Genomic DNA, 18,535 nt, shown 5'->3' with positions numbered 1-18,535 from the left:
ATCTTAGACAACCTTGTAATAGCAAATATGTGACTGTATAATTTGCTCAGTTATATGAGACAGCTGTATAAACCTTGGTAGGTAATGAGATGTGTTTATGGATGAAGCCAATACTGTCAAGAAACCTGCAATAACTGTTTTGCCGTCCCCATCTGGAAATGTTCCAGGTCTTCCATACTCACTGCTTAGGAATTCCCTTTTCAGCCCTTGTGTTCCAGTTCAGAGTTGGTTTCTAATGGTGGGAAGATAACAGCCCCCAATTACAGTTTCTAGTAAAGACAAGTCATATTTGCAAGTATGAAACTTGCAAACTGCTGGAGATGTGGGAGGCAAAGTCAGACTGCAAAGGCTGGAACTAGACCTGGGCCAGTCTGTGGGGAGAAGGATCTATTTTTTATCAACAAATACAGAGCAAGCAGCTGCTGCTTCTCCTGGTCACCTCTCTTAGTGTTTTAAGGCAGCATTATGTGCATTATGATGTGATGTAACTGAGCAATGTCATGTGAAGTCAGTAAAAATATATTTTCATCAAGATTTATGCTCTGATCAAGTTCTGGTGTCTGCAGAAAAAAAACCAAACAAACTAAAACAAAAAAACATCTTTTGACCAAAACAAATATTTTCTGAGTTTGTGTAGAAGTCTTGGGAGATATAACAGCTGCAATTTCATTATTTTTAAGGCAACACTACTTTAAAACCCTCACATTATCTGAGTTTCACTGTATTGACTTACTGGGAGGGACTTCTTACAGTGCCGAGCAGTTACAATTTGCTGCCTTATCTTCGGAGTAAACAAAGTTTGGCTCACTGCCTGTGCCCTTCTTTGCTTTGTTGTAGCCGCTTGTGTAAGTTGTAGGCACCCTTTGTGTGTGTAGGAGAGGAGAACAAGTGCAGAAAGCACTCCCAGCATGACACTGTTTGGGGACATAGCAGCTAAACTCAGCCAGAAAGGCAGCTGCAGCTCTGTCCTTGGGCCCAACCCAGGCCCTGGACATGGTGCAGAGCACTGACAGAAATGTCTGTGGTGTCTGTGGGCAAAGCACAAGAACCGGGCAGTTTATCAGAGCTGCATGAAAGAAAACCTGTGGGCAGCTGGTGGTGTGGGCTCCTGGTGACCCCCAGGGCTGGCTCTGGTTTAGCTGGCAGACAAAGCCCTGCAGAGCTCTTGGACTGAGGTAGCTGGCACTGAGATGGGCGGCAGCAGGTTAAGAAGGGGCCAAGCAGTAAAGGTTCAAAGAACATCCACGGGTCTGGGCTGGTCTGTGTTGTTGCCATGTTGTTGCCAGTGGTGGCTGGGCACTTTGGAGCTTTAGTCAGTAACTCAGACACCTCTGTGTGTCTGCATTCAGTAGTCTCTCTGCCTTACAATCACTTAACTAACAGCAGGTGGGTTCTTGAGAGAGGAATATTTTTAATGATTTTTTTGGTGTATGCTTTCAGTAGTAACAGAAAAAGGCCATGGCCTGTTCTGAGCCCTGCTTTGAGAAAATGAGACTATTAAGGAAACTGCATTGTAACTTTTTATTTTTTCAAAAGAGAAGAAGCTCTCTGAAGTTTCAGTTTTTCTGATGGGAGAATCACTCACTTAGAGATGTGAAGCAGCCCTCACTGTCACCATATGAAGATGAGGAACAGCCCACAGGCACAAAACCCAAGACATAGCCAGTGAAATCTCAGTGTCTAACAGGGGATCTCACCACCACAGGCTGAGGTTGCACAGAACACCTCATTTCAGCAGGCAGACTGCCTGCCTGATGAAGCCTCAGCAACATTTCAAATGCCAGGTCTTGATTATAAATGCTGCACCCTTTAGCACTGAAAGTCTACTGTGCTGATTTTCTGACCATATTCAAGTAGCTCTGAAGCAAGGAACTGTACTCCACCCTGATAAGCCTGGCTTGCATTTGGCTAGGATAAGAATGCAAAGGGGAAAATCACAGAAGCAGCTGGAAGAGAGTTAAGTAACCACAGCAGACCAGATCCAGCTATGATGAAAGTATGTCAGGCTTGCAGGGCATGAGTAGCCCACTCTGATTTAATGAAAACAGAAGTTCTGAAAAATGTGGGGAATATTAATGTGATGAGTAGTGGCTGAAAGACCTGATCTAGAGTGTCTGTGACAATCTTATTTCTCAGCAGATTGTGCTGAAAAAGAAAATACAGAGGAAAACTGAACCTATTAATTATCAATACCAAAAGAAGTGAATGTTTTTCAGTAATGAATATCATTAGGGAAACTTCCTGGTTTTATTTTCTCAACATGTCTATACAGGAAGATTTTATGTGGTGAGGGACTTTCTTACACTGTTAGAATGTGGTATTATGGACTGCTAAAATAAGTATGTTCTATCCATCACAAGCAAGACCTTACAGAACAGGAGCTGTAACTCAGCTTCTTTTTTTTTTTTAACAGTAGCTGCAAATAAAATGGTATTTAAACTGGTGGGCCTCAATTTAAGGCCTCATGGCCACAGAAAAATACAAAGATAAAACTAAGGATGAGCAACAGCAGGACAGAGTGTTGCCTGCAACACGCTGTTTACCTGATGTTGTTGCTCATGGTTCAGTAGAAGCTGGACATAATTCTTTTAAAAGGTTCCTCACTGTCTAAATATTGTTTCTGTCTCTAGAGGCTCTAGTAATTCTTTCCAGATGAATGGCTCCCATGGTTGCTTCCTGGGTAAAAGCTGTTGTACCACTCTATTTTGTTAGGTAACACAGTAAAAGCTGCTGTTTGCTGGAGCCCCTCTGACAGGGGAGTCTCGTGGCATGGCCTTGGCTAGGACTGCCATACGAACGGGCAGAGTGGGCTGAGCTGTGCCCAGCAGCACAGACAGCACCTCATCTTTGCCACGGGGTGAGCCATAGACAGAGCAATGCTGCTGGAAAGGGCAGTGCCAGCTCATTGATGGGTTGATCTAACAGCATCCTGCTAGAGGAGTTTGGTTTACAAGGATTTTCTCTGTGCTTTGTGTAGCTCCTTGCAAATCAGTTCAGCTGACTCTGCCAGTGGATGAGGGGTTAATATGATTAGCAAGCCACAGTGGTAAGAATTCCCAAAAAGACTTATTTCTAGGAGGGGGCTGGCATTTGTATTAGGATTGGCCTTGGTACCAAGGCATGGAAGGAGGGTACCTTATGTGTGATGTGAAATGTGTCCTGCAAGGGCACCCTGAAGCTGGGTTCCAAACATGGCTTGTTTCTAACTCTTGTATCCTAGCACTGGAGGCAAAACCCAGAAGTTATTCACCAGTTTCTCGATTGCATGAGAGTGTTGGATGAACAGATCCGAAGTCCTGCCAGTGGGCACCTATTCATGGGAAAGGTCAAATTCAGTCAGCAGTAAGGCACTCAGGGTGTGCCAAAATTTAGGATTTACTTGGTGGAAGGTACATAGTTATGCCCAGCCTCCATCACGAGGGAAATAAAGATTTATGAACCTAGGCCATTCCACAACCCACTAGGAGTGGAAAAAGCCAAAGATGTAGAAATAGAGACAACAATTTTATGAGTAACAGCTGGAAGTTATTGCTCAAATTCTGTTTGTATTGGAGAAAAGGGAGACAGAGATGGATGCAAACCCAGCGTATAATCTTACATATGTTATGTCCACTTGAGCAGAATCTGTGGAGAGAGAGCTGTGTTTACCCTGTAGCTTGGATCATCCCATTGCAATTACTGCTTTGTAACAGAGTCCACTGATACAACCTGCCCTCAGGCAAATGCTTTTAAAAAGTTGTTGTTCAGGTCCTCGAGCCAGGTTTCCAAGTATCTTTGTTAGGAATTGGCATTAGGATCGTGATGCTAGTAGTAGATCATACCCCATTCACACCGAACCACCTGAATCTCTGGCTTAAAGTGATGTTATACTGCTGCCCACATGGCCACTGTGGAGTATGCATTCTCTTTGTGTGCCAGCATACTTAATAGCATTGTTCCTTCCTCTAATGGCTGTTCTGGCAGAGTACTCGGCAGAGGTGAGACCTAGGAAAGGGGCTGGGTGGAGTGGGAATGCTCTCCAGGGCAGCTGAGTGAGCAGAAAAGGTAAACTGTGCAGGGGAGGATGTATACAGAGTCATATTCAGGAAAGGAGTTACTGAGTGAACAGACAGGGAGGTGGAAATACTAGATTAGCTGAGACCTAACATGGGCTAAATATGCTTGAATCACCTGGGATGCAGAAATGAGTGGGAGTACAGAAGCAATATCACAGATGGCAGTAGCAAAGGACACTTTGTGTGCTGCTCAGTGCATGACCCAAAGCACTGCCTCAAGTACCCATCCAAGGTTTGTGTCCAAATCCCCTTTCAGGTACACAGAAACTTGGTACATCCAAAGAGATTATATTTCAATGAGCAGCCCACAGCCTGTAACACTGAGGCAAGAGCAGAGAACATCTCCTGAATCCCAAGAGACTGCAGAGATGGGTATTACCTGAGAAAACTCCCTGGACTAGCTGGCAGTGAACATCTTTGGGTGATTATCAATAATAATCACAGTCCCCATTGCATCTGGTGCTGTGCAATCAGTGTGCTGTTCTGCATTTGGCTGCATCTCTGTGGAATGCCTGATCACCCAGATCCTGGAATGCTTGACAGCACAAGCTCACTACCACACCCCATCAGTGAGAGTGGGGGCTGTGACAGCGCAGCCCTTCCAGTGCACCTTGGGCTGAGGGCCAAGGCATCTGCCCTTCAACCACTGCACTCTGGCACCTGCAATGTGAGACATGGCTCACTGAGGGCTGTGGAAAAGCCCTGCAAAGTTTGAGTTCTATCCTGAATGACTGGGTGGGTCTGAAATTCCCTAGCTAAGCCTCTGTCTGGGTGAAACATGAGCCTAGTATGACGGAATTGGCAAAACCTGTTTTGTAAGGACCAAGCTTATTTGGCCTTGATGATGACATGTTAATTAGCTGTATCTTATTAACTTTTACTGTTCACATTGTGTTCAGTGGGTGGATACACCCATAAAAGTTTAAGCTATTTTTAAACTAACAATCCAAGTGTGAGCACTGAGGCCTCGCCTTGGCCAGGAGCTGAGTTTGGTATAAATTAGCTGAGTGTGGTGGGCTGTGGCAAACAGGGTGGTACAAACGAGAACTGACTATTTCCATTGCGTGGGCAGTGGATCAACAGCTGACAGAAAAACATGTGAGACTGCTGGAAAGGCATACAGCAATCTTATTGAGGACTGATCTGATTAGCAGCCTGTGCTGGCATCTGCTATAATCACCGACAGAGATCGGCGTGGGGGGATGTGGTGACGTGAATGTCTGAGACAGTGTGGGAGCAGCGTGGCCAAGGTTCAACCGTTACGTGAGGAGCTGAGCTCTGTGCAAGAGCCTGATGCTCACACGTGGCTGTGCTGCCTCCATGGAGTGGTGATAGGGGATGGTCAGCTGTGTGTGAGAGAAACACTTCTGCAGTACTGCCTATCCCTCACTCTATCAATTTTAAATAAACACGAACAGCGTCATGTCCCTTCCACACCATAATCTCAATTTCCTAAATTAATACTCATATTAATCTGAAATTAAAGAGAAGGCTGAAAAATTCAAAAATAGAATTTGTAAGGATGGTGCTACACTCCAATTTTCTAAAAATGGCAATGGGTCAGACACCCAATACAGGGACAATCACTTCCCTGGCCCTGCTGGCCACACTATTTTTGACGCAGGCCAGAGGCCATGGGCTTTCTTGGCCACCTGGGCCCATGCTGGCTCATGCTCAGTTGCTGTTGAGCAGCACCCCCAGGTCCTTTGCTGCTGGGCAGCTTTCCAGCCCTTCTCCCAGCCTGTAGCCCTGCACGGGGTGGCTGTGACCCAAGTGCAGGATCCAGCACTTGGCCTTGTTGAACCTCACACAACCAGCCTTGGCCCACTGATCTAGCCTGTCCTGATCCCTCAGCAGAGCTACAGTGAATAAGATCAATTGTACTTCACAGGTGTGTGGACTATTCAGAATTATTTCAAAGTGCAGGTATATATGCTGCTCTAGGTAAACCTGTTTTAGCAGCGGGGTAGGACAAGATGATCTCCAGAAGTCTCTTCCAATGCTAACCTGTGATTCTGTGATTCCAGATGTCTGAAGTTAGGAAAGATGGATCCTGTGGTTCCAGTCTCATCAAGATTGTCTGGTGTGGATGCCATCTACCAATATCTTAAATGTAAAAGGCAGTAACACACTTTTCATCAGATTCAAGACAGAAATGCTAGAAAGGGATTTGAACACATCTAAGAAAAGAAATCCAAAGAGAAAATCTTACAAATAGAAGTTTTTACTTGAAGTTATATTCTGCATTCATTATGCAGGTGCAGAGGACTTTATGAAATGAACATTTTGAAATGCAAAAAGTTGTTTGTCTTAAAAGGGGGAGTGATTAAGAGTCTTCAGTAAAATAAAACTGATCAAAAATAATTTAAAATGCAGTCTTCTTTTGTGTTTTAAAACACTGTTGGTAATTGAAATGGAAATACAATTCTTCAAATGGATGCTAGAACATTTATCCAACTTTTCTGTTGAGAAATGGAGCAGTGCTTTTCATGTCTTAAGGACTTCCATAACCACCAGTTTACCCAAAAACTTTCCTACTTTTCAAGAGTCTGCTGAAATAATTATAGGACATCTCTCTTCTTCCCCTTCCCTCCCCACGTTCCCCACTCTGTTTTAAGACTGTTTCTGAAAATGGAGGCTTACACATTTGTTAGACTTTCACTGTATAAAAATGTACAGTGGCTTTATTGACATGTACATTCCGTTATGTTTACAGCTGCAAGATATGAGGCACACTCAGTATTGCACTTCATTAAAATTTCAGGCTCAAACATAACCCAGAAGTTTAAATGAAACTGCTGTTGTAATTTAATATTTCTTATACAGGACAAACATTGATACCTTTATATACAGGGTGATACTTGTTACATTTATGCCTTCCTAACACATTTTTTTATAACAGTCTAGGAAATAAACCAGAATATTCCTCTTTCCCATCCCCACTTGTGATGAGTTACAATTGTACAAGATTACAAAAAGTCAGTATACAATAATCAATATTTTTTTCTTTCTCCTGAAAGCCAGCATCATTCATAGTCCACAGACACACAGATCCTTTAATAACAATTGTTTATTTGTAAATGTCCAATGTTTCCTAGCCGATGACTGTAATGGCCACATGCAAACACCTCACAAATTTTGATGTCTCAGTTCAAAAAATGTCAATATCTCACAGCAAGAATTATGTACATGGTATTTGGCATCCTTCTTGCACTGTAAATTGTTCCTTTTACCTGGGTTATGGAATGGTCCCATCCTCATCCCAGCTGGACTTTGTTTTCAGGACACTTGAGGGATGAGGGCACCTGTTTTGCTCTGGTTAAAAAAAATTGCTATTCTAAAAAGTGTGTGCATTTCTGCAAACCCCACAACCCAGAGCAAATTCTTCACCAGTGGGTGGATGGACAACATGAAGTGGACATTCTGTTCCTTCAAGTTGTTTACCTTTGGGACCTACAGTGAATACAAGGATAAGGGAAAAAAAAGAAAAGAACAGATTAATGCTTGCGGATGATGTAAACAAGCATGTATTACATTTCCTCCAAAAGAACCCCAAACTAAATGAAGGCAATACATCTTGTTCAAATGTTGACTTGATATCTGAAGAGAAAAAAAAAGATCAAACTGCCATTTAATTGTAACCAATCAAATTCAAATTAAAAAAGGCAAGATGTTTATAGACAGTCACTTAAGGAAGTTTTATCTCATTCATAATGTGGAAGAAATTTGCACAAGAGAAAAGTTGAATAATGAACAAGAGTAACATTCTGCAGTAAACAAAAATTCTAAGGCATGAATTGTAATTTATTTGTTTATTTATTTTATGTAAATATCTTAATGAAAAGATCACATTTTTAACACCCAATCATTTACTAATATAAAATCAATATACAGCACATGAACTTAGTAATTAAGGCATTGGGGTAACAGTTTGCAGATAATGGCTACCTAACTACACATACATCACTTAATAATGTGTCAATTTTATCAATATGCCATTTTACACACCATTCTACATCTGGAGCCTGACCTGGGATAGGGGAGTTGAAACGTCTTTCTCTATCAAAGTTCCTAATGTTTAAATGACCAGTGCAATGACATTGCCAGAAAACCAAAACGATATCACCAAGAAAAGCTAATATCAATTAGAACTTGTAACTTATTTCAGAATTGAGTGTGGTAAATTTGCTTTGTCAAAATCCTACCTGCAGGACAGTGTGGGAGCTCTTCTTTAGGGATGCTTGTCATTCTTTGGAAATCATCATGGCAAGCATTGCAAAAATGTGTTGTCCCAAAACAGAAAAAAACAGCAACTGAACAGCAGTAGCGGCATTTGTACTCTAAGAAATCTGTACCGTGTTTGGGACACATCTGAACAAAGGAAAGCAAGCACCAGTCAGTGAAGCAGCCATGTTCTAACAATCCCAACATCTCACTTCTACATCCTGTAGAATATATTAATGGTATACAATATTGTTCAATACATGTAATTACAAATGGCTGTGAATTATTGTACATCAGGTATTCAGAGTTTCAGAATGAAATAAAAACATGATTAGAAATTATTTACTCACCTGAGCCCTTGAAACATCAGAGCAGGCACCACAAATAAGTTCTCTTGGATCGTAATCATCTCCTTGTCCAGCCTCAGCATCACAACGAGCTTCACCACCAAAATATGCCTTAATTGCATATAGAGATGATTGGATGTTAAACCAGAGACAATTATTCTTTTAACTATCCTTTTCAGTTTAACCAATTCCATTTGTAAGGGGAATATGACAAATGACTGCCATTTCAGTGCCCTCCACTATTCTGAGCTCTCTTGACTCTGTAGGTACATGGTTTGGAGGCACTCAGAAAACGTCCCTCAGTCTCAGGATGAACAAGACCAAAAACTGCAACATACCCTGCTCTATGCCAGCAGGGTATGGAACCTTATGTCAGAATTAAGCAGCAGCTTGAGGTGAACAGGTACTGCACCTTCTTGTAAGTGGCCATTGACTCGAAGTCCTTTTGGTTTCTGAGCTGCTCTGTATACACGCTTGAGCTTTACTAGCTAAGATACTATGTACATCTCATAGCCCAACACTTGATTTTTTAAATTATGATTCTATAAACAACATCTTTTCCCGCCTTTCCGCTCCATACACAATGTATTAAACAAAGGTTCTGTTTTAAGGAATTACTTGTGAAATGGTAACATCCATTTAATAAATACCACCATACCTTTTTGCACTTGTAGCAAACATAATAAGCATATCTGTTCATAGCATAGCCAGCTGGGTCATTATAAAATCTAACACCTGGCGTTGTGATGGCCTCACTCTTGTGCAGCCCTTCATACTCCAACCTCATTAGCGCTTTTCTCCTTACATCTTCATAGAGTTCTTTGATTGGATCAAGCAAATCCTTTAATACTGTGTGATTGATTTTGTTCTGAAATAAAAACAAAGCTGATTAAAGTATCGTGCATCTTTATCCCAACAGCTATGATGATTTGTGTTAGTCAGGCACAAATAGCACGAGAGATGCCATAAAAACATACAGGCCTGGGCAATGGGCATTTCAAAAAACAGCTGACACAGAACATACTCACTGTAAAAATGGTATCCATGAATGCTTTCTCTATGGCCTGTTGTGACATGGGAAACATCAATCCTTCCAAGAGACTAACAGCCAGGGAGGTGGTGAAGAGTATATGAAATATTCACCACAGCACAGGAATATTCTCATTGTGTATTTTCTGTAATTTTGGTCCTTTTTGGCTTACTGCTCAGCAAGTAAGCATAAGGACTGATAGTCCACTATGGCAGTTCTTTATCAATTAGTGACCACAAGCTACTGCCATTAATTACCAAAACACAACATGACAGAAGAACCACAGCATGCAGAATGGCTGGCTGACTATTCCCAAATTTCAAATCTGTAGGGTGGTGTAAGGCGTTCTTCTTTCCAGCAGCTATCATGCGCTTTTGCTTACAGCAATTTTTTAGAGTACAAGAAGAATTGTTAGCAACTTAGCTGAACTAAGTACATGTATTCTTTGGCTCTGTCCTCAGACTAAAAAGCAAAAAGCTGCTTTAAAAGCAGTTAGTAAAATGGAGAATTCCTGTTTCAAGATAGTGTGCTTTAAGATTACCTCTTGCCCTCCCCACTACCACTAAATACTGGGAATTTGAAAGCTGATGTTGGTAAGAATGAAACAATATTAAGAGAATGTCTGACCTATTCTTTCTTTTTAAGAGGACACATCAGGGAACAGTAGAAGAAAGTAAAAAGATGCATCAATGCTAGTCTTTCTATAGCAACATGTGGAATTAAGAAAACAAGTCATGTACAACTAATTTATACTGTACCAAGCAATACAGTAGCAACAAAAAGAAAAGAAAAAAAGAAAAAAATTTTAAAAATGAAAGTATCAGGTAAGTTTCTTGACTTTAGCAGGCACATAGCTAATTTACCTTGCAAATTGGGCAGGACATAAACCCAAAAGTTATCCTTGGGCCAAGCCATCTGTTTTCTAGTACTCGTTGACAGCATTGCAAATGGAAAACATGGCTGCAGTCCAGCTTTAGAAAAGAGTAAGTGTAAGTGAATATTGAAGTTACATTAACCACTAAAGTAGAGGCAGTTATTTGCTTTTAAGTGGCAACATATATCAATTCCAGTATTAATTTATTTGAAATCCTAGAAGACCTCTATTTCCGTCTTAACAACAAGAAAGAACATAAAATGGGCATTAAAATCATAACCATGCCAACATCACCTATGGATGTATGAAATACATGTGAATTATGTCACCTAATTACCTCAGTTGTTTTATTCCTTTATAAAATACCATGTCTATTAAAAAAATAGACATAGCAAACTGAATTGATCCAATCTGCTTTCTTGAAATAGAATGACAGACAAAAAAAAAAACTTTAAGTAGCTCAACTATTGTTACAGTGTCTGTTTTCAAATTTTGAAGAGCATAATTTGAAAGACTTTATATTTCCACTTCCTTCATACTACGCATTACCATCATAATAGTAATCTCTTAAAAGGGGAAAAAACAAACAAACAAAAAACCTGGATAGCTGGTGCTGCTGAAAGTGCTTCAGTAAAGCAGATCATGCACATGTCATCAGCATCTTGTTTCAGAGTGGTAGCGTTTTTATCGCAGCCATGCAGGCAGGGCAAACAGTGCTCTTCGTTCTTCACGCCTCCGCAGGGGTGACCGCAGGGGTGTGTCTTGCTGCAGGCAATCTTGGCGTACTCCTAAACAAATGTATAGTAGAGAGTTAATCACCTTTTGGCTACTCCTAAACAAATGTACAGTAGAGAGTTAATCACCTCTTCCACTGTCAGAACATTGAGTGTTCTGACAGTGTCGCTTTTTGAAGGACTGCTGGTCCGTGCAATAAACTGAGATGGAATAATCATGGTTTATATTGTCTGCTGCTGCCTCAGGAACTTGGGAAAAGCAGAACGTTGTGTACTTGAAATAACAATGTTTCCTTTGTTTACCTACACTGCTCCTGAATGCAAACGGCTTAATGAAACCATAATTTAAAACTTTCAATAGAAAGAGAACTGTTCTTTGATCACTGCTCTGTGTGCTTTTTATATATTGAGTGCTTCCTGCATAAACATTGCTGACCTGTATTAACAGCCTTTCAGGTATCTGCAGGTTTTGGAGAAGTTTCAAGTAACTCACTCTTAAGAATACATTATTAGCTAATCATTAATCAGCATAAAGTGATTTTACATGGAAATGGATTTTTAACCACCTCTAATTCCCATCCCTACTAAACAGAAAACTTATAAAAGTTACCCAGAAGCTAGCAACAAATTGAACTGAATTTAATAACTGTAATGAACTGTTACTTAACAGTTCATTAATGAACTGTATTATGTCTTCATAGGCTGACAGAGAAAAAAAGATGACCAATTTGCTTCACTTAGGCAGAAACAGGAAAGGCAAAGAAAGAAACTGGTTATGATTTGGCACTCTGCCAATTGCAGCCAGTGTAGGGCACAGAAACACTCAGGATAGGTGGATACAGATGATAAGCCTGGCTAAATCTGAAATGTTCTACACTCACGTAATACACAGGCTCTTGAGCAAACTCTTTTCATCAAGCTTTCCAGTACATATGACTTTATATTGACAGTGTGCATTTTACTTTATAATTGCAAGGCTGTTGTGAAAACTTGAGGTACTTTTGAAGATAATAAATAAACTACCCAGTATGTAAGTTGACTATTAGTGTTCATAGTCTGTAATAAAAATAAACATTTACAAAATCAGAAGTATTTGAATGGTAATATTCAATATTAGAACCTTTTCATATGACAGATCTGATTTAAAATGGACCACAGGAATAAACAAAGTTTATTCAAAATAAGAAGCCCATTTCATCCTATGCTCTCTTCTATTTATGTAATTAATAGTGATTGATACTTGCTAATACACACCTGGCAGTCTGTATCAGAACAAACACTTCCCACTGCTGATAATTCTGTTCCACTCCTACATCCACAGAACCGACATGCTTCAGAACTGCTGGTGGTCGGTTTGCCTACAGCGCAAGAGAGAACAAGGCCAAAAATGTTCTGATGAAACACAAGGGACTGATACTCTATCAGACATCAAAGCAGCATTCACAGAAAACAACCAGAAAGCCAACAATTCTTATGCAGCTAACTATTCTACTTTCATTAACAAATATTTAAAAGCATTGCCCTAAAGCAGATGAAGATCACTATAACCAGGAAAAGGTAGCAAGTAGTAACAGTTGTGTTTTACCTGTCTGTTCTCTGAACTCCACCATAGCCTTCATAGTTTTAGAATCTGCTAATGCCATCAGCCAGAAAAGTTTGGTCCTACCACAGCCCTCGTGGAGATCAACTTTGATAGCTTCTTCTTCTTCTTTGAAGACCTGTCAAGTTAAACATGCTATTTACTATCTGTTTGGTTAATTAGAGCATGGCCCTGTCTCTGTTATTTTTGTTGCTCTGTCTTTGGATTTAGACCAGGCATTTTACAGATTCTGTGAGATTGTCTACTGCAAACTGTTTTTCTTTTATACGTTCCATAAACTTGTACAGATTGCAGATATGCAGGATAAAGGTTTCATGTTTTCAGAAGTAAAAATGAATAAAATTAGCTCTTGATCTAACATGGCGGAGAACAACAGTACAGCAATGCTAAGAATAGAGCTGCACATTTTCTTCCTGATTTAATAAATACAGAGCTTGGATTTTATAATTCCTACCCAACACATCCAATAGGCCACAGAATATTAAAAGCACAAGATAACATCAGAAATATCTTCATATAATCGTGCTAGTAGTTTATCAAAGTAACACTGAGAATTAGGGTCTTAATAACAAGTACTATAGAGTAACAATTAGAGAAATGTGTAATATTAATATTTTTCACTTTCATATAAATACATAGTGGATGCTTTTGGCTACAATGAGGAAAACAAAGTTTTTGCAAATTTAAAAAAAAAAACTGCAAGAGATCCGTAGGGAATTTCATGCAGTCTCTTCTTTTGCTCCTTTCCCAAGCTTTGAAGGCAGTTGTGTTTGCATTTGTTTCACCTGTAATGCAAGGAAAGTTAGAATTTTCCCAGGTATGGATGTATACAACTCACTCTAATTTTTACTAGAATCAGAAAAAAAAACCACTAACTGCTTCACAAAGTATTCACATAAGCACACCTCAGTAAATTACAGGCTGTCCTTTCTGGAGAGAACAGAAAATACATTAAAGAGGTATGTAAGACTGAAATTGGACAAAGAACAGGAAGCAAACAGAAAACAGGACAGAGGGAACATGACAGAATTGAAACTGAATTTGAGAGGCTTAACATATAAGATATAAAGGTAAAAGTGGTGAATAAATAGAAGAAGTTTAAACATGCTTTTAGAAGTGAATAGGAAAATCTGGTAAATAGCTATTTTGGACAGATAAAAGGAAAAATATGAGGTTTTCTATGAGATAAGAACTTACTTTTTATCAACTGTAATCTGAACAGGCTATATAGGAGAAATCAGAAAAATGAATGAGACTAGACTGTGCTGTGCCATGACAGAAGAGCAGACATAAAATGATCTTCTTAGGATGATGAAACAGGAAAATTTCAAAGGGGATTGCAAAGACTATGGCTAAGAAATAGAAGATAGTAGACACCCATGGCAGTGCCAGGCTGAGACTACACTGCAAATGCTGTGGCACCAGAGGACTGTTTCACTGGAGAGTGAAACTCAGTACCAAAGGTCTGATGTTTACATCACACACGCTCTAGAGCAGTTTATCCCTTGCACTGAACGACCATTTGCAGTGTCTCTGCATCTATCTTTTGATTTGCTTTTAGTTTCACCTAAAAGCAAACAAAACCAATTCAGTTCATGTACTCCAAGGCTGCTCAGTAACAGAAAACACTGTACTTTAAGGAGACATGATAATCTTCTCTAAAAGCCCATTCCTGAACATAACTAAAAATTAATATAGATGCATTGTAGGAGAGGGAGAAGAGGATTAAGTTCCACTGAAGTAACTTTATTAATGACATTTATTATTTTAATCCTTGTACAGATATAAGTCGTCAGAGGGAAAGGGGAAAAAAAAGGATCACAACAAACCACAAATGAGGAATAGAGGCAGGAAAGAGGAAATGTTCAAGAATTCTAGAAGTAAAGGCATCTTCAACATCAATTTCAATGACAAAAAGAAAAAAATCCAATGAAAAGGATAAAAGAATACCAGAGAAGAATAATAATTGGCAGAGTACACAGCAAGCTATAAAAACTCGTATCTAGTCGAAGTTTCAATCCTAAAAACAAACCCAAAAGAAGTCAGGAAATTTTCGAGCTTATGGATAGGGCAATATTTCTGTTTTAAAACATATCTGTGTTTTAGAACACAGTGAAAGCTAGAGGAATATTGAAAAATAAGAGAAAACTCATAGGGGAACCAGTAGGAATACTTCCTGTCAAATCATCTTCCTGGATATTAAAAAGGAGTACACATACATTATAAATAAAGAGGTTGACAAGCATTGACTCCTATGACAGATGTAGTAAAGAAGGTAAAATTTAACAGGAATAAAGAACCAACATATACTTAACAAAGTTTATGCAGCTTCTAAATTCTCCTAAAAAAGCATTCCTAAGCAAGAGAGAAAAGCAAGAGAGAAAAAGCTGATGTAGCATAAGAACTAGAATTAGGAACTGCTGCAAGATTTTCTAATCTTTGTGAAAGATAAAGGAACCTAACCAAAAACAACTGAAGAGAATTAACTGGAAACACATCTATCCCATCTCCAAAATAAAATTTAACACCCTTTTCAGATTCAATATTTGCTACTACCTTTTGGTTATATTTTATTTCTATAAATATGCACACCATGATGCAGTGCACACAACAGGGGGCCATCTATACTATACCTGTCTCTGGTGAGTTTTTGTTCGCCGATGGAGATGAAGGAATCGGTCACAGTCTGTGCACAAATTCCCACAGACATTACATAAAATGATTGCAGCAGTTTCACCATCATCATGGTTATCACACATTGGCTGAGAGGAAAAAAAAGAAATAATTCTTCTTTATTAAGTTCTTCACTTCATTTCAGCATCTGTTTTTATTCTCCCCTCAGTCACACACCCTACACCACCCCTCCAATTTATAAAAGTGGATAAAAGAGCTTGTTTGGTATATTAATGCTATCTTTAAAATAATCAATATTTAAACAATTATTCCTTGACAGAAATCCCCTCAATTTCTGACATCAGTTTTTCTGATACTCTTCATCTCCTACTTTGTGTGATGTACCAAAAAAGTGTTTTTCAATAATACCATTGAGACATCGCTTTCAACTAGTCTGAGAAGAAGTTTATGTGGTAACAAGGGGTTATGGGCATGTTAACAGAAAAGTTTAGAGATATGAGTACTCAGGTCAGTCAACAGGCATGATATTTACCCTTCATTACTTTGATATGTTTACTCTTTTCAAACATTGAAACAAAGCTGCAGGTCATCCATACCTCAAAGACAGTGTGGTCGAAGTAACAAACTTCAAAATCCATCAGAAAATTAAGTTGCTCTACTGACAGATTTTTTTTTTAATTCAGTAAAGTTCTGTCTTGCAATTCAAAATATCCCTGCAAATATACTTCAACAACTGATTTTGACTATCACATCTCTGAGAAGAAGTTTCCATTGTAACACATGGTCCATTGTGACACATGGTTTCCGTGATACTCTCGTGCAACTGAGAACAGAGGTCTCTCAAAGCAGTTCTGGTAGGGAGACACAGTACACCTCAGCATTTGAATATCCTGTTGTGGAACAGGATTGGGGGATTTCAGGCTCCTCTGACATCTCCAAGACCTTTGACTTTCCTAATCACCTCAGAAATCTTTGTCTTTGCTTCTGTCTCAGCAGAGTTTTATTCCTTGCTGCTGCTTCAGCTCTATGCCTCCTGTATTCTGTTTCTATCTACACTAAGCTGCTTTGGATGCTTCTTTGCTCTAATTATGCTTGGTTGCTATTGCACACCCTTCCCTTCTTCCCACAGGGATCCACATAACCAAGATTTAGAGAGGCCAGCTTCATTACTGTGCTCTTTCTAACATGGTATTAAAAAATCCCATGCTTTTTGTCATACAGAAAAGTACAGGCATTTTGTCAGCTGAAAAGTGTGGAGACAACCATATTCCATATCAAATTTATAAATCCTCTGAGTCAATGGTAGCTTTACTAAACTCAGTTAGAAGGAGTTTCTCTCTGGGGTAATCATTCTCTAGTGAGATGGGGAAGAGGAAGCTAAATTACAGAGTAGTAGTTACTGAGTAACACAAAAGAATCGATTTTATTTTGTGACAAGGATAAAGACAAAGAAAAAGCTCTGATAGAGGGTGCTGTACAAACTGAGTCAATCTACTAAGAAACTCATGCCACAGGTGTTAGGAAGGCCTTGTTTCATCCTGAAACACACTGGCAGAATTGCAACATTACTGTTTTAAGTTGGAATTTCTGTTTTCTGGGCAATACTTATCTAGAATACAAATATTTAAAACATATATACAATCCCCACTGGGATGGAAGAAAAGGAAGAAAGGCCAATTTTACCATTCTCTATCATTATTCTAAATTCTTTGATGAGTGAATATATCAAACACAAAACTGTATGATTTTCAGTCTCACCATCTGTTTCTGTTGCCCGTCCTTTCCCATCCATCTTCCTGAGGACAGTCTATCAACATGATCCTGATCAAGGACACAGAGGGATGCTAAGGCCAGCCACAGCTATTGAAAAGCAAGGTAGAATTAAATGTCTTAGACATATTAAAATCAAACCAAATACTGAAGAGATAAACTTTGTCAGATAAGAATGTCACTGTTCCTGCAAACTCTATTATTAGCTGAAGCCTACTTATACAATGCAAGTTTATTTTCCCAAATAAGTCAGGAACACAATAAAACTTATTTAACTTTTGGGAACTACCTTGTTTCTTTCAGGTATGTCACTTTATGATTATAAATACAGTAGTCAGCACACAAGAAAGAAAGAAGTGAAGAAAGATCAACCAAAGCACATTATTAAGAAATATGACAAATACAGACTTGCACATTGACCCAAACATTGCAGGTTTTGGGGAAGAAGAAATTAAAGGACACAGACTAATAAAGACAAAATCAATCCCAAAAACAACCACCTAAAAACTTGAGCACAGTGAGACTCATTTCCTTGTTCCCTCCTCACTGCATAGGGCAATTGGCATTACCCAGAAAAGGGTTCTGAGCTAATTAGTCAAAGGAAGCTTTTCTCTCCTCTTCTCCATTGACTACAGGCAAATCCTGAACAGATGAGCTACATGACGATAATTCGTCACTGCAAACAAAACTAAAAGGCACTTGACAGCTGCTCTTTGGAGCAATTTTCAATCCCATGTTTGATTTGAATAAAATTGTTTTTGTTGAGAAACTTTACTGGATTCCCCCAAAACCCTGCATCTCCATGACAGAAGTACACTCAGTCACAGAGGCAGCTGGGCTGATATTCAGGGCTCCTCTAAGACCTGATTAGACTAATATGACAATAGCAGAGACTATATGAGTAACACAAATGATGAAAAGAACAACTGGTACAGCCTTTTAAGATGAAAACAACATGAGCGTCAAATGTTTGAAACCACTGCAAACTTTTTTTTTTACTTTTACATGTAATTATTAAGCTTCAGAAGCTAAAATCTGTGCTCCCTATGACAGCAGGAATGTCATAATTTACAAATATGCTTTTCATAGTATTTCAAGCAATCTGTTAAGGTTAAAGTAGTCCTTAGTTTCTATACAAGATTCACAGACAAAGTAAAGACCAAGAAAAGAAAACCACCAGGTTACACCATGTCAGTAATAAAGGGCTCAGCAAATATTTTTTGAGAGAAACACAACTGAAGCTTAGCTTAATTGTCCTAGAGAACAC

At 39.2% G+C, this 18,535-nt stretch overlaps 1 protein-coding gene across 11 annotated transcripts in view; it reads right to left on the bottom strand.

The window, feature by feature from the left end:
• Positions 1–6,711: 6,711 nt before the first annotated feature.
• MYCBP2 (MYC binding protein 2) overlaps positions 6,712–18,535 on the bottom strand; it is a 173,311-nt gene continuing 161,487 nt past the window's right edge. For all 11 annotated transcript variants that reach the window (XM_084226535.1, XM_084226539.1, XM_084226540.1 and 8 more), the window contains 10 exons: positions 17,257–17,358; positions 15,498–15,626; positions 12,850–12,982; positions 12,519–12,622; positions 11,130–11,318; positions 10,520–10,627; positions 9,285–9,494; positions 8,630–8,737; positions 8,261–8,426; positions 6,712–7,508 (listed from right to left, as the gene is read on the bottom strand). In XM_084226535.1, the coding sequence (XP_084082661.1) occupies positions 7,393–7,508; positions 8,261–8,426; positions 8,630–8,737; positions 9,285–9,494; positions 10,520–10,627; positions 11,130–11,318; positions 12,519–12,622; positions 12,850–12,982; positions 15,498–15,626; positions 17,257–17,358 (1,365 nt within the window). In that variant the 3' untranslated portion in view covers positions 6,712–7,392. The remainder of the gene's footprint in view (positions 7,509–8,260; positions 8,427–8,629; positions 8,738–9,284; positions 9,495–10,519; positions 10,628–11,129; positions 11,319–12,518; positions 12,623–12,849; positions 12,983–15,497; positions 15,627–17,256; positions 17,359–18,535) is intronic.

The sequence above is a fragment of the Fringilla coelebs genome, assembly GCF_963513975.1.
Source record: "Fringilla coelebs genome assembly, chromosome: 2".
In the NCBI taxonomy this organism is placed as follows: Eukaryota; Metazoa; Chordata; class Aves; order Passeriformes; family Fringillidae; genus Fringilla; species Fringilla coelebs.
The sequence above is the reverse complement of the archived record's forward strand: the minus strand, read 5'-3'. Positions and strand labels throughout refer to the sequence as shown.